Source organism: Diceros bicornis, chromosome X (genome assembly GCF_020826845.1).
Source record: "Diceros bicornis minor isolate mBicDic1 chromosome X, mDicBic1.mat.cur, whole genome shotgun sequence".
Taxonomy (NCBI): domain Eukaryota; kingdom Metazoa; phylum Chordata; class Mammalia; order Perissodactyla; family Rhinocerotidae; genus Diceros; species Diceros bicornis.
The window spans coordinates 43,628,620-43,645,963 of record NC_080781.1 but is presented as its reverse complement, the minus strand read 5'-3'; the positions used below and the strand labels follow the sequence as shown (position 1 = coordinate 43,645,963).

The following is a 17,344-nucleotide window of genomic DNA, read 5'->3' as shown; positions in this document are numbered from 1 at the left end:
AATAACACTGGCAACAAAAATATCACAATCAACTTTTTCAGAACTGTGGAATTAACCCAAGGCTTGCAACAATCCAAGGAGCATTTATTCAAGAAAAATGGCCTAACCTCTGTAAGAATAGTGAGCATTGTGGCATTTTAACTTGTCCTATTCCAATCCCCCTCTCCTTGGTTGCACAGTAGCCTTGAAAAATAACATCCTGACAACTCCAGTATTGGTGAAAATCAGTAGCCTAGCACCACTGGAGGGGGTAGACTGGGTTTGAGGTCCCCACAAAGCCCTGTTCTCAGATAATTGTCACAATTGACCTGCGTGGCAGTTCTTGGAAACACCCGCTCACATGACTCATCTTTATTTGACCTGTCTCAAAGCTCGCCCCATGCAAAAAGTCTTTTTGTTTTAATAGACTTTACTTTTTAGAGTTTTAGGTTGTAGGTTTAAACAAGACCTCAGGTTTTTAAACCTTTATGTTTAAACCTAAAACCTGTTTTAGGTTTAGAGAAAAACTGAGGAGAAAGTATAGAGTTCCCATAGACCGCTGTCCCTTCCCCGCCCTCCCCCACCAGTTTTCCCCTATTATTAATATCATGCATTAGTGTGGTATATTTGTTACAATTGAGGAACCGATATTGACACATTATTATTAACTAAAGTCCATAGTTTACATGAGGGTTCACTCTTTCAGTTTTGCATTCTATGGGTTTTGTCAAATATATAATGCCATGTATCTACCACTACAGTATCATACAGAAGAGTTTCACTGTCCTAAAAATCCCCTGTGCTCCATGCACTCATCCTCACTTCCCTCTTGAACCAGTGGCAATCACTGATCTTCTTATGGTCTCTATCGTTTTGCCTTTTCCTGAATATCATTTGACTAGAATCATACAGTATATAGCCTTTTCAAACTGGCTTCTTCCACTTAGCAACATGCATTTAAGGTTCCTCTATGTCTTTTCATGGCTTGATTGCTCATTTCTTTTTATTGCTGAATAATATTCCATTGTATACATGTACCAGAGTTTCTTTATCCATTTATATATTAAAGGACATCTTAGTTGCTTCCAAGTTTTGGCAATCATGAATAAATCTGCTATAAACATTCATGTGCAGGCTTTTGTGTGGACATAACTTTTCAACTCATTTAAATAAATAATAAGGAGTGTGATTGCTGGATTGTATGGTGAGACTATGTTTAGTTTTGTGAGAAACTGTCAGACTATCTTCCAAAGCTACTGTACCATTTTGCATTCCTACCAGCAATTGGTGTTGTCAGCATTTGGGGTTTTAACCATTCTAATAGGTGTGCAGTGGTATCTCATTGCCGTTTTAATGACATATGATGTGCAGCATCTTTTCATATGCTTATTTGTCATGTATATGCCTTCTTTGGTGAGTTGTGTGTTCATATATTTTGCCCATTTTTTAATTGGGCAGTTTTCTTATTGTTGAATTTTAAGAGTTCTTTGTATATTTTGGATACAAGTCCTTATCTCATATGTATTTTGCAAATATTTCCTTCCGGTCTGTGGCTTGTCTTTACATTCTCTTAACAGTGTCTTTTGCAGAGCAGAAGTTTTAATGTTAATGAAGTCCAACCTTTCAATTTTTTCTTTCTTAGACCATGCTTTCAGTGTTGTATCTAAAAAATCAATACCAGGACATCAGAGAGATTTGAGTTAGGATCTGACTACTCACTCACTTGTTATGCTTTGTGACCTCGGGCAAGTCTCCAGAAACCTTCATTTCCACACATGTGAAATGAGATGATACTTGTTCAAGCCAAGATGAAATAAAATGATCTATAAAAAGCATTTTATCTAACAAGATAAAAAATAAAAAAAGGACAAAAAAAGTCATCAGCAAACTAAAGGTTACATTGATTTTCTCCTATGTTATCTCCTAGAAGTTTTATAGTTTGACATTTACATCTATAATCCATTTCCAATTAATTTTTGTGAAAAGTATAAGGTCTTTGTCTAGATTCACTTTTTTGCATGTGGCTGTCCAGTTAGTCCAGAACCATTTGTTGAAAAGATTATCCTTTATCCACTGAATTGCCTTTGCATCTTTGTCACAGATCAGTTGACTATATTTGTGTGAGTCTATTTTGGGCCTCTCTATTCTATTCCATTGATCTGTTTGTCTAGTCTTTCACCAATACCACACTGTGTTTATTACTATAACTTTAAAGTATTGAAGTCAGGCGTCTATGAAAAATCACAGATAACATCAAACTTATTGGTGAAAGACTGAATGCTTTCCCCCTAAGATCAGGAACAAGATAAAAATGTCTGCTTTCACTACTTCTATCCAAAATTGTATTGGAAGTTCTAGCCAGGGTAATTAGGCAAGAAAAAAGAAGGCATCCAGATTGAAAGAAGTAAAACTGTATATATTCACAGATGACATGACCTTGTATATAGAAAATCCTAAGAAATTCACACAAACTATTACAGCCAATAAATAAATTCAGCAAGGTTGCAGGGTACAAGTTCAATATACAAAAATGAATTGTGTTTCTATACACTAGCAATTAATGGTCTGATAATGAAATTTAGAAAACAATTTCATTTACAATAGCATCAAAAACAATAAAAAACTTAGGAAAAATTTAAAGTGTAAGACATATACCGAAAAATGATAAAACATTGTTGAAAAAAATCAAAGAAGCCCTAAATAAATGGAAAGACATCCCATGTTTACAGATCAGAAGACTTAATAATGTTAAGAAGGCAATAACACCCAAACTTATCTACAGATTCAATGCAGTCCCTAATCGAAAAAACCCAGCTAGTATTTTTTCAGAAATTGAAAATCTGATGCTAAAATTCATGTGGAGGGCCGGCCCCGTGGCTTAGCGGTTAAGTGCGCGTGCTCCGCTGCTGGCGGCCCGGGATCGGATCCCGGGCGCGCACCGACACACCGCTTCTCCGGCCATGCTGAGGCCGTGTCCCACATACATCAACTAGAAGGATGTGCAGTTATGACATACAACTATCTACTGGGGCTTTGGGGGGAAAAAAATAAAATAAATAAAATCTTTAAAATTCATGTGGAAATACAAGTGACCCAAAATAGCCTAAACAATCTTAGTAAAGAAGAAAACATTTGGAAGAATCACATTTCCCAATTTCAAAACTTACACAAAGTTACAGTTATCAAGACAGTGTTGTCCTGGCATAAGAACAGATATATACAATGGAACAAAATTGACAGTCTAGCCATAAAACTTTATATTTATGGTTAATTTTCAACAGGGGCACCAAGACAATTCAATGCGGAAAGATTAGTCTTTTCAGCACATGGTTCTGTGACAACTGGATATCCACACACAAATAAATGAAGTTAGACCTTTACCTCACACCATATGGAAAAATTAACTTAAATGGATTAAACACCTAAATGTTACAGCTAAAAATATAAAACACTCTTAAAAAGACAGGTGTAAATCCTCATGACCTCAGAAGCACAAGCAACAAAAGACAAAAATAAAAATAGATAAATTTGATTTCTTCCAAATTAAAAACTTTTGTGTTTCAAAGGACACCATCAAGAAAGTCAAAAGACAACCTACAGAATCAGACAAAATATTTGCAAATCATACGTCTGATAAGGGGCTAACATCCAGAATATATAAAGAACTTTTACAACTCAACAATAAGAGCCAACCCAATTAAAAACTGGGCAAATGACTTGAATGGACATTTATCTAAAGAAGATATGCAAGTTGCAAATAAGCTCATAAAAAGATGCTCAACATCATTAGTCCTTAGGGAAATGCAATCAAAGCCACAATGAAATACCACTCCACCTCCACTTGTATGGCTAAAATAAAAAAGACAGACAATAACAAGTGTTGATGAGGATGTGGAGAAATTGGAACCCTCATACTTTGCTGGATTGTAAGGTGGTGTAGCCACTTGGGAAAATAGTTGAGCAGTTCCTCATATGATTCAGCATTTCTACTCCTAGATATACACACAAGAGGATTGAAAATATATGTCCACACAAAATCTTCCCCATGAACATTCATGGCAGCATTATTCATAAAGGCCAAAAGGTAGAAACAACTCAATTGCCCATCAATTGATGGATGGGTAAACAAAATGTGGCATATTCTGCAATGGAATTTTATTCAGCAATAAAAAGGAACTGTTGACTGAAATGAAGAGTCTGGGTAAAGGTTAATTAAAGGAGTTTATTCAATAAAGTGAGGAATTCAAATCCTGGGAAACAGTCCAACAGAGTATTCTGAGGAACTGCTCTGAGGTCTACAGACCTGAGTGCAGTTTATATAAAATTTAACAAAGCAGTGTATGTGTAGTAAAGGGCTTACACATCTACTAGTCATACTTCAAAGACAAGATCTTTTTGGTTTTACATCAAACAAGGCTTGTAACATTGGTGTTATCTATGTGTGGAGGGAGGCAAGGACCAGGGTCATCACTTTTTCCTTCAGTCTCTAAGAAATGCAGCTGGGAAAAGTGAGAGCGAGGTACTCATTATTGCTTTCTGTTGCTGATTCATCCTAGTGGCGTCTTCAGTCATGAGATAAGGGGTTGCAAGGTCATTCTAACACAGGTTTATGAGGCCTGCACGGCTGCTTCACAGTACATCATGGATTTTATTGTACTGACTTGAAGCCTATGCAGCTCGTTTGCTAGATTTTCCTGTTAGACCAGGGAGAGGGGTCCCAGTTTCTTTCACAGAACGTGAAGTTCTGTGGCAAACTTTACGTTCATATATCAGTTCATATACCAGCATATATCAGAAGTACTGATATATGCTACAACACAGATGAACCTTGAAAGCATTATGCTAAATTGAAGAAGACAGTCACAAAAAGTCAAATATTGTATGATTTGACTTATATCAATATGCATAATCCATAGAAAAAGAAAGTAGATTAGTGGTTGCCAGGGGCTGGGGTTGGGGTGGAGGAATGGAGATTAACTAGTAACGGGCATAGGGTTTCTTTTTGTGGTGAAATTTATTGTAGTGATTTTTTCACAACCCTGAATATACTAAAAGCCACTGAATTGAACATCTAAAATGGTGGGTTTTATGATATATGAATTATATCTCAATAAAGCAGTTATTTTTTTAATGGGGCTAATACTTCCTGCTTCATAGTGCTGTTGGGAGAAATAACTGAAGACATGAAACTTTCTTTTACCAAATTAGGCACCCAAAGATTTGGTGGAACTGAAGATAAATTTCACCTGCTTCCCAAGTTTGCCCAGAATTGGATGTAACATCCTACCAAAGTAAATGCAACCGAGCTCCAGGGTCAGAAGCAAGTTTAAATGCCTGCTCCTTTTGCACCCATACATTGAAGTTCTGGCCTATTAACTGGGAGAGCTGGGACAAGGTGGACTTTGCTCCCTGCTTTCCTTTTTTGGACTAAGAAACCAGTTCTTCTCACTTACCTGGGCAGACAGACTCCCATCCACACATCTCCTACAGAGAACCTGTAACATCAGTCACAACTGACCCCATCCTGCCAGTATTTTCCTTGGGTATTCTGAGAACTCAGGGCTTAGCAGATAAGGGGGCTAATTAACCCTGATCCTTCCATAAACAGATTGAATTTCCGACATATTCAGGACTCACAAGGCTAGGAGACCATAATTTTCTGAAAATCCCAAAGAACACTGAGATGCTGAACTCAGAATCTGGTCCTATAACCAAGGTCTGTCTTCAGACCTGTTGCGTATTGGTGTCTACCCCGGGTAGGCTGGGAAAATGGCTGGCCTGGAAGACCACATTTACTCTTCCATGTCAACTTGCAGCATATATAAGGGTTTCACAAACTGCCTTACTCAAGAACACAGTTATTGCATTCTATTGTGATTTGAATCATGATTTTGAAATAATGGGGCACAAAAATTAATAATTTTACTTTGTATATACAAAGTATATCTTATATTACCTTTGTTCCCATGGAAAATTAACAAAATATGTGAACATTGAAATATTGTGTCAGGAAAAATGCATCCCTCCACCCAAAAAATTATCACTGTCCTGTGTTTGTATTCATCAAGGATGTACTATGTGCCAAACTGGTAACACAGAATTGGGTAGAACACAGTTGAAACTCTCAAAAGGAGCTCCATCTTTTGGCAACAAAGACAGCTACACTAGAGTGTGTTAAAGGAAAGCAAATACTGCTATGTGAGCACAGGGCCGGGGGGCAGGGAGGGGGCGCAGGCAGGCGAGGAGCACCTACCTCAGTCTGGGGTGTCATGGGGGAATTGAGGAGATGAAGATAAATGACTCAGCTGATTCCTAAAGACACAGTAAAGAAGGTAGATGGACAAAAGGATGTTAAGGAACAGCTCCTCAGGCAGAAGAATAAAATTTGTGTATCTGTAGACATGTAAAATATTCAGTCTAGCTGGAACCAATTACTGAGAAGGGAGTAGTAAGATGAGTTAATTTATGATGGATGGGTAAGAAAGAGATAGGGATTTACATTTTTGCAAACACATGCACCCACCCCAAATCAGTTCTATCCCACTGAGAATGGCCATCAAATTAGTCAAGAGATAGTTAGGCAGGGGAAATTCCTTACTGGGCTTCCTCAAAGGGGTCCCACGGGGAGGGCCGATTGCTAGGAGTGCTGCCTTAACAGAGCAGAACTTCTGAGGAGCCTCCAGCCCTGCCCTTGGGGTTTAGGGTTGAGCTCCTGGCCATAGCTAAAGGGAACAAAGGAAATAAATTCTTTCCACCCACTTTCTCCCAATCCCCAAAACACTCAAGATTCTCTTTAACAACAAAAAATGATTTATTTGCAACACAGCCCAGTCCCCGTCACTTCAATACAGCATAGGAGTAGAAAAGAGTCATACTGCAAGCATCATTTAGTCCAAGGCAGAGTTCCATGCCTCCTAAGACAGCAAGCCTATCTCCCCCCGAGACCCATGCCCAGAGCCAAACTGAACACACAAATAGGCAAGCCCAGAATAAAGTTGGCCCCTGGCCTCAGCACATTTCATTTTTCCCCTACAGCCCTTCAAGCTTCCTAACTGCAGCCTTCTACCCCCTCCACCCTCAACCAGGCCAACTCCTAGTCTCTGAACCACAAGGGAGCTTTGTGGGATAATTAACAAGGGTTTAAATGTTACATAAAACAAGAAAATACCCTGTAAAATCTATCATTCCATAGAAAGTTTGAAATGACTCCCCCATACATAATCCTAATCAGCAATGACAGTTCTTCCTTTCTTCACCATAGATGCAGGTGGTTTTCAAGTGATTGTCATCTCAGACAGCTCCATACTCAAGTTTCCCTATTGGCCTTATTAAAGGCTGCTTTCCTCTCCCTAGGGTAGGAAGGAATCCCTGGTACTTTCCCCAGGTTGAGGCTGAGAGGAGAAGCCTTGATATCTTAGAAAAAGATTCCCTACCTTTTGTTTCCCTCAAAAGATTTTTATGGAGATTATTGCCTAAAAGTTTTCCAATCCATCTGAGAAAAGTTAATTTTAGATTTAGAGGGTAATCCAAGCACAGAAGCAGGCAATCTTTCTGATTAGGTACTGGTTTCTAGAATACAGGAGGCAAGGAAGAGGAGTATAAAACTCAAGTTGCTTTCTTCACCCCAAATCTTATAGAGAGCCTCAGAAGATGCACACTAGGAAGATTCCACCTTTCCCAGGCCTTGGTGGGAAAATTCCTAAAGTTCTACCATCATGGACTGGTGACTTTTGACAAAGTCACAATAAAAATGACAAGAAAATAGAGAGGGCATCTCCAAACAAACATCTTACTCAAGCATAAAGGGCTCTGGCTTGGGGTCAAAATGTACTGATGTTTGGTATCAGAACTGGTTTTATAAAGTGAGGAGCTTATAAATGGGGGAAGAGGCATTAAGTAACAACACTTAAGGCAAGGAAATAGAACCCACAGATTGGGCAGAGGATCACTTGCAGCTTTAACGTTGATATTTGTTTATTTTAAACCTTTCTCCAATTTCCTGGGAAACCTGAGCTAGCTGTACCTTTGCTGTCACCTGCATGTGCAGGACTGAGCAATCATATTCTCATACTCCTTGTACAAGATACTCCCATTTGCCTCAATCAGAAGGATGCTAATGGGTCCATACTTATAAGGGACACAGGAGGGCTGAGGGATGCTCTGGTCCACCAGCTCATTGACAAGGCTCTGGATAATGGCGTGATTGGGAGAATTGAGACCATAGCGTAGTACCCGTGGGCAGGCTCCCTTACAGTAGTTTGGGGTATAGAGATGGGGAGCAATGATCCAATGATCCCAGCCCAACTGGTGGAAGCTGACTTGGAAAGGGTGGAGGGAACACTGGTTACTTCCAGGCCCATCATGTTCCCCAGAGGGGCCCAGAACTCCAGACGCCATACTGCCTGCTTGCCGAGCCCTCCGCAAGAGGAGAGAAGAGTCCCTTTCCATAAATTCCTCCAAGTCTCTGGGGAGAAGTTTGGCCTTCTGACCACTTTTATGAGTATAATTGAAATAGAGTAACAAAAAGACAGTGTCCAAGGATGAAGTGCCGTGCCACCGGAGCTCAAGAACCTCACTACCTTTTGGCTGCAGACACATGAAGCGGAGTCGTAGAACCCTGCGCTGTTTGTGATTCCAAAGCCTTTGCCGAACGTGTTGTGTGATATCCATCTCTGTCCAGGCTTTGGACCGCAGGGAAGGCTTTGAGAGACGGCTTCCTGAAGAAAGAAACTGGTTGGTTGGGCTTTTCTGGACCCAGGGCTCCACATGGCAGGAGAGGTGGAAGTGAGATAGGTGGAGTTGATGGCGATAAACCACAGTGGCTCTGACTAGTTGGTACTCTACCCGGTTTGGTCTCAGAGGAAAGTCCAGGGTCTGTACATGCCAGGGGCCTGCATAAGTAAGAGGGAACAAGAGCCAAATGTTAGCTTCTTACCTCCTAGCCTGAATCTTCCTCACAAAGGTGCTCAGTACAAACTGACAGCCGTAAACAGCCCTAAAATTAACTAAGATCATTATAATAGCATCATTTGAGCATTTACTAATGTATTAGATATTTTATATGCATTAGCTCTTTAATCCACAGTAACCTTATGAGATAGTTATTATCCCCATTTTGCAGAAAAGGAAATTGAGGCTGAGAAGTTATGCCAGAGGACACACAGCCAGTGTGTGGGGGCATCGAGATTTGAGCCCAAGACTGTTTCCCTTAAAAAGAGAAATTGTGTCTCAGTTTTAGATCACTCACAGCACTAGGCTGAGAAAAAACCCTCAAATACAGAATTATTTTGTGTGTACGTTGTATGTATGGGAGAGGATCAATCATGTTTTTAGTTGACTATTAAAGGTGACCAATTAAGAGAATCATTGTGATATACATGAATTAAGAACAAGTCTTCATGTCATATCACTATACAGATGTTGCTTTGGGGTGGCAGTCCAATATTGAGGGCTATGGCCTACCATCATTTGAAATCCAGGGCTGAGATGCCACAAAATACTATCCACCGCTAGTAGGGCAGCTGTTTTGCCATTTCTGTCTTCAACTTTAAGAATTGCTTCTGGAGCAGCTATTCCTTCTTGGGCCATTTCTCCCTTAACCCTCAGTGTCTCCCTTTTCCATCCCTTACTGGAAATGATTCTTCATTTACCCCATTCATTGTACCACCATTCCCCTAAATACCATTTTCAACAAGGCCTTAGTCATATAAATATTTTTTTTTGTTAAGAATTCTACTAGAAGCTGCATGCCTCAGTGATTAAGAGTTTTAATCCAAATTGTAATGCTGACACCCAGTGGCCAAAGGATTGGAAGCCTGGGCCTGCAGTGCTCTGAATTCTGCGCCCCCTCCTAGCAGAGGTCCAGAGCAAAGATTACAAAAACCAGGCATTGCAGAAAAAAGCCTTAGCTTCAAATACCTTATCACCAAGCAGTTGCATGTTAAAAGTTTACAAATTATTCACTTAATCTTCCTTCTCCACTGAATCCACAAGACTGGAATTCTTCTGTAGGCCTGAGACATTCAATATAGAAGCTTTTTCACATCTTGATGCATCAGGATATTTTTTTAAAGTTCAGGTTCCAACTCATGCTTAATATACCCTCAAGTTTGGGGCACTGGACATCATTCACACAAGGTCCCAGCCAGGCTTGTATTTGCGTTCTCAAGTTACTCCACACTCCCATTCTACAATAATCTTTCCAAGAGGCCCACCCATATACCTGCCCCACCCTGCCTGGAAAGGAACCCAACCCAACCTCTAGCAGGCTGTCTGGTGAGGAACTGCCCTTTCCTTTCAGACCTTGACATCACATATTTCCTAAAGCAGGGTGGAGTTGCTAAGGATTAGGGCCAGGAAGGGTCTGCTCAGAATTTTTCAGGGAAATGGCTGACTCATGCATCCTGTGTAATTGAACCTGGCATAGCTCTCCAGACAAGCTCAACTAAGCTGGGTCATCTCCTGATGGAAAGATCAGGCTTTGCTGTCTTGTCATCTGTTTCTGGATCCTTTCCAGAGTCCCTAGATGCTGGTATGTCCCACAGTCACACCAGAATACTGGTCTAATTCCAGGCATCCTCCTTTCTAGCCTCATATCATTGGTACAAACTTGATTTGTGCAGCTTTTTCTGCTGCACTTAGGAATGAAATCCAGATCTCTTCGAGTGGCCTACGAGTCCCTGCCCCTCATCAGCCTCGTATCCTGCTGCTCTCCACAATGCTCACTAGGCTCCAGGCATACTGATCTTCCTTCTGTTCTTCAAGTTGGACAAGCTTGTTTCCCCCCTCTAGGCCTTTGCACATGTTGTTCCCTCTGCCTAAATCAGACCTCTCTACTCTTCTCATGCCTAACTTCTTATCTTACAGACCTCAGCTCAAAGGTCACCTATTCAAAGATGCCTTCCCTGACAAACCCATCTAAAGGGAGGATTGCTTTGCTATTTTCTATCAGAACAACCTATTTCATTCTTTGATAGCACTTACTACAATTTGCAATTATCTGTGTTTACTTATTTGTCTCACCCATGAGAACCAGGCTATCTTGACCACATCTGTATTCTGGCACCAAGAACAGTACCTAGCATCCAGTAGGTGCTGAATATTTGTTAAGTGAATCTCCACCCACACCAAGCTATTTTCTCTTTCCTTAATCAGAATGCACTTCTCTGCCTCTATGCAGTCTTCTTACACCTTCCGCAAGGTCCAGCTCAAATACGACCTCCTCAATGAGGTCTTCCCCTGTCTCCCTGCTTCCCTTTCCTTGCTTAAAGCAGTCACCTATTTCTTCTTTGAAATCCTGGGAGCCCTACTGCTTGTCCTTTTCAAAGCATTTGTCATGCCATAACACCATTATGTGATTACTTACCTATCCATTCTACTATAGTGGGAGCTCCTAGAGGTCAGGGAAGCAGTTTTTTTGCCTCTTTATACCCAACCTAAACACAGTGCCTGGTGCTCAATTAAAATCTGCTGAGGAGTCAGCACAGCAGGGTGATTAAAAGTGCAGGCTTTGCCAAGAAGTGGAAGCAACCTAAGTGTCCCTCGACCGATGATTGGATCAAGAAGATGTGGTATATATATACAATGGAATACTACTCAGCCATAAAAAAGACAAAATTGTCCCATTTGCAGCAACATGGATCGGCCTGGAGGGTATTATGTTTAGTGAAATAAGCCAGAAAGAGAAAGACAAACACTGTATGATCTCACTCATATGTGGAATATAAACCAACACATGGACAGAGAAAACTGTATTGTGGTTACCAGGGGCAATGGGGGTGGGGGGTGGGCACAAGGGGTGAAGGGAGACGTATATATGGTGATGGACAAACAAAAATGTACAACCCGAAATTTCACAATGTTATAAACTACTAAAACATCAATAAAAAAAAAAGAAACCCTAAAAAAAAAAAAAAAGCGCAGGCTTTGGAGCCCAAAAGCCTGGGTTTGACATCCAGCTCTACCAATTATTAGCTGTGCTACATTGAGTAATTTACTCTGAGCCTTACTTTATTCACCTATAAAATAGGTATGTTAATAGTACCTACCTCATATGATAGTGGTGAGGATTAAGGAAGATAAAGTTTGTAAAGTATTTTGCCCAATGCCTGGCATATGGTAAGCTCACAGTAAGGTTAGCTAGGGGAATATTAGTTGTTTTACTTGGAGGAGGGAGTGTAAATCCTGTCTGTCGAGACTAGCAAAGGCCCAAGATTGATCTCACCACGTTCCCAAGATTTCCTTGAAGTTGATGGCTGTCTGCATGCTAGAGAGCCCTGCCCTTCAGGAGCCCGCTGCTGTCCTGGAACAGTATCTAACATAGGTGTTTAAAGAGTCAAGCATGATAGGAACAAAGAAAATTCCAAAATACATTTGGTACTAAAAACCCAAAGTAGCAACACAGTCTTAATAGAAAAACTGCTTGGTATACAAGGATATCAGGGTACTATATTTAAACATTTGAGAAGTTATGAACAGACTTGAGCTCAAATCCTATCTTTGCCATCCACTGTCCATGTGACCTTCGCAAGTTATTTAACTTCTCTGTGCTTTAGTTTTCTTATCTTTAAAAATTAGGCTAATTGCTCCATGACAGCTAATGGTAGCAGCTGTCATTAAGGATTAAATACAATAGCAAATGCTCAGCAAGCTAGGTATACAGATCCTCAGATGTTAGCTTGTTTCTGAACTTTCTGAGTCCTTGTAAATTTCCCCAATTCAGCATCCTGTACACTTTGCCTTCTAAGAATAACACAACACGTAAACAACCCTCCACAAGAATGTATTAGGTATTTCTCAATTACAGTTTTCAGTGACATAAGGAGCTCTTTGAAAGATAGGAGCTGACACATCATACAGTTGCCTGGGGCCTCAGAGAGATTACTCAGGTAGGCCCCAAGGCAACCTGTTCTTAAATTGGGGCCCTAAAGAGAAGCAGGCTTGCAGCCAGCTTCTTCCTAGTTTGCCATCCTTTGAAAACCAAGCCTGATAGTAAATCCACAGATCCCCTTTTCTCTACACTCTTTTCCCCCATTTCTCTCCCCTCCAGAACAGTAGGGTATGATAACTCACCTCTGAGAGGCCTTGCTACCTTGGTCAAGGGCCTCACCAGCCTCACCATGGTGGCCCCAATGGTGCGGTTCTCCCTAGGATGTCCATGTGCGTCAGCTGAACGCTGGTACAACTCCAGCATGTACCGCAAGGGATGCCCTAGGACCTGTGGCTTCCTCTGCTGCTTGCCAGGGGCTTCTTCTAGCAGCTCCCGAATCAGGGGCAAGGTAGGGGCCTCAGCTGGGAGGGCAATAGAGGGATGCCCTACCTTTGCCATTTGGACCCTGTGTTCCATAAAAAGCACCAGTCCCCAAAGAAGAAGGATTCTAAGGATGCTGAGGAGGACCATCTTGAAAGGCTTGGTGTTCAGCAACATGCTCCAGCCCAAGCCCAAAGGATGTCACTTTAACTCTTCCCTTTCACACAGGTAACCACATACTGGCTCCACAGCCACAAAGGATGAGGCAAGAAAAAAGTGAAAGGGAGGCAGGCAGGCCCTATGTTGCTTCCTCTGGGAGGATCTCCTGGACAAAAGGAGGTCTCCTAACTTGGCATCAATACAAACAGAAACAGCAGGTGGAACAAGGCAGCATGCTCCTCCTGCTCTCCAGGGCTGGGAACAAGACAGTACTTATTCAGAGGCTGAGGTAACTTAAAAGGAGAGGTGCATACCAGGACCTGCTCCCTTACCTTATCTACCAGGATGAAAAAAAAGCATCCCTGGCTTGCTCTGCTCCACAGCTTTAAAGGGAGTCTCTTAATCAGTCCTTAAAGGGCCAGAGGACTCCTGCTCTCATCCCACTTTCATACAGCACTTCCTCTAATGCAGCATTTCCCAAAATGTGGTCTGCTAATGAATTGAGTGAAACTATCTGAGGTGATTGTTAAGAATGCAGACTCCTGGGTCTGGTACAAAACATGGACTCTCTGAGGGTAGGGTCCAGAAATATGAATCTTAACAAATGCTCCAAGAAGTTCCTATGAACACTTGGAATGTGGAAACCACTGTGTGAGTGTGGCTGTTGGAACTTGAAGAAGATGCCTTAACAGTGATTCTCAACCATGGCTGTACATTGGAATCAACTGGGCAGCTTTAACTGTTAAGGATGCCTGGGTACCATCCCCAGAGATTCTGATGCAGTGGGTCTGGGGTGTTACCAGGGCATCAGGAATTTTAAAAGTTTTGCAGGTGATTTTAATGTGCAGCCAAGTTTCAGAACTCTGACTTAGAGTTTTCTGGTTTACCATGGAAGGTGTTGAGATCCTGAGTGGGCTTCATCAGAGAAGCCTGGGGCAGTGGAAGATGAATCTGAGGAAGATGGCTGGGAGCTCACCCAACTTGGCTGGTTAATGGGAGATAGCAGGGCTGGGTCGGTTAGTTAAGGCTGCCCCAGACCAGGATTCTGCAGAAAAATGGTAGATGTTGTTCTGGCCCTATCCAAATAGAAGCAGTTTGTTGGGGCTCTAAGGAGAAGGTGGGGCAGGAGGTCAAGACATGGCTCTAGGAGATGATGAGGCAGGCCTAATTTGTGGGAGGCCTTTACCTCATACCAAGAATATCTGTGGACAGGCACTATTATTGTGGAACAGGCATGGACTTTGTAATCAGACAAACCTGTGTTTGAACTGTAATTCTATTAGCTGTAATTTAACTTCTCCAAGGCAAATCTATTCCTTCTGAGCCTCAGTATCCTCACCTGTAAAATGGAGATAACATGTTTTATCTCACAGGTGGTTGTAAGGATATAAGGAAATAATCTACGTTAATTGCACAAAACATAATTAGATGCATGACATGTGGTTACATGCCCAAAATTATTTGTTCCCTTCCACTATTTTCTCTAACATGGCCTTGGTCCCTGGCATGTATTGTAAAACAAAAAGCATGGGCTTGTGGGTCCTCTGGGTCTGGACTCAAATCCCAACTCAACAACCCATTAGCTGAGTGACCTTAAGCAAGGTTTCTCCCAGCCTGAGTTTCTTCATCTGTACTGCTGGCTCCTTCAGAGAGCTGTTGTTGTGAGTGTTGTATTGTACACATTTGTATTGTATACAATAATATACAAGAAACAGATGATTCACAGTAGGCAAAAACTGAACGGACAAAACATGTGAAAAGATGTAATAGAAATCAGAAAAATGCAATTTAAAACCACGTAAGATACGATTCCACACCCATTGGATTGGCAGCATATTGAAAGTCTGACACTATTAAGTTCAGGTGAGGATGTAGAACACAGGTAACTCTCTTACACTGCTGGTGGGAATGTGATTTGGTACAATCATTTTAGAGAGCAATCTGGCATTATCTCCAGTGAGGTTGAAGATGTATAATTCAACAATATTATTGCTAGAACAGTAGCTTTTAGACATTTTTGTCTGTGATTAACAGGAATAAATACATTTTACATTGCAATCCAATACAAACAAGCACACATGTATATACCTGAAGTAAACATTTCCTGAAACAATACTATCCTTACAACATATTGGGAGGGGTGATATATAATGATGGGTAAGAACACGGCTCTGGAGCCAGAATCCTAAGTTTAAATTCCAGTTCCACCAATTATTAGCTTGACCTTGGGCAAGTTACTCAACTTCTCTCTGCCTCAGTTTCCTCAGCTGCTTCAATGGTCTAATATGTAAAATAAGATTAATTAAAAGACTTACCTCATAGGAGTCCTGTGAGGATTAAATGAATTAATACTAAGACACTTAAACGAGTGCGTGGCACAAAGCAAGTACTAGACACAGGTGAATTATTATTACATTTGATGTAAGTTGTGCTCTCCAGAAAGCTGGGTTCACCTTGATGTGCTAGTTCTGGTGTTATGAGTTGCAGAGAGGCAGCCAAAAAGCCTCTCTGTCCTCCATATCCGCACCGCTCCTCCCTCTGCTCTTACCCCCTTCTCTACCTCCCTGACATTCTCTTTGGCCCTTGACCTCTGTCTGTTACCAACTTAAACTTTCTATCTTTCTATCCAACTTAACTAAATAAAAGAAGTTGTCAGGACAACTAGCAAAGGGTCCATATAAGAGTTTGAGGCACAGTTTTCTTTGATGTTTCAGTGGTTTTGGATTAGGATTATAACTGTCAAGAATATTTTTCTGCCATCTCTTAGTAGTGACATTTTGACACAGAATCAAAAGAAGTAAAAAGAGACAACATATTACACTGGAAAGAGCATGATTTTGGTTTGAATTCCTGGTTCTGCCATTTTTTGGCTGTTCCTTAACCTCTCTGCATCTCAGCTTTCTTAACTGTAAATTGGGGATATTCTTTACCTTCCAGGATTGTGCTAAGATTTAAATGAGATAATGTATATAAACTATCTAGCACTAGATAATCCTAAATAAATGGTAAATTTTATCATTGATAACCTACGATTTTAAAGTGTATTTTAAAGGAAATATCTGCTCAGCAACCTCCTAAAGTTCAGCTGAATTTTTATTCCATCCCTCTACCCACCAGGGCTTCAGGAGACTCACCTGATTGAATTGGTCAGCTTTCTTATTTTCAGAAAAAGATCCAAAAACCAATCCCATTCCTATCACCAGAACTGAAAGAAGTTGACATGATTATTTCCTGGAAATGCCCCCTGGTGGGTCCGATGTATGCTACTGCCCCAAATCCCCAGAAGAGGGCACCAACTGTCTTTCCAGACTTTACAGTTGGAGGAGTGGGGTGGGGTGTAGGAGTGGATTATAGATGATGGAACACCATCTACTAAAGGACATTTACCAGCCCTTCCAGCTTTAGAAAAAGCCAGTATGTGAAAAAAACCTAATTGTAAGAATAGGACAGCTTAGGAGGTGATTATTGACATGACAAAAGTGGTTCTTGACACAACAAAATGGGTCACCACAACTTGCTTTGAGCAGCAGGAACCCTTAATATGCAGTGTGGGTTAACTTTTCAGACTATATTGTGCAGGACACACTGATAAATACACATGAAATTTACAAAAGAATAGATTTTTATGTAATTTTTGGGAGCATGGCTATTGCGTAAAGTACAAATGTATAATGGAATACTTCTTTTACATGATTATAATTCACTTTTTTTTTCAATTATTTTATTGAGGTCATATTGGTTTGTAACATTATGTAATTTCAGGTGTACATTATTATATATCAGTTTCTGTATAGACTTCATTGTGTTCACCACTAATAGTCTAATTTTTATCCGTCACCGTACATATGTGCCACTTTACCCCTTTCACCCATCCCCTGACCCCCTTCCCTCTGGTAACCACTAATCTGTTCTCTTCATCCATGTATTTGTTTATCTTCCACATATGAGTGAAATCAT

At 40.9% G+C, this 17,344-nt stretch overlaps 1 protein-coding gene across 1 annotated transcript; it reads right to left on the bottom strand.

Annotated features, from left to right (window-relative positions):
- Positions 1-7,922: 7,922 nt before the first annotated feature.
- On the bottom strand, positions 7,923-13,443 carry BMP15 (bone morphogenetic protein 15). Its single transcript, XM_058535218.1, has 2 exons — positions 13,051-13,443; positions 7,923-8,870 (listed from the first exon to the last, which is right to left on the bottom strand). Exons 1-2 carry the CDS (start codon positions 13,403-13,405, stop codon positions 8,011-8,013), a joined length of 1,215 nt encoding a protein of 404 aa, XP_058391201.1. The 5' UTR covers positions 13,406-13,443; the 3' UTR covers positions 7,923-8,010.
- Positions 13,444-17,344: the final 3,901 nt, after the last annotated feature.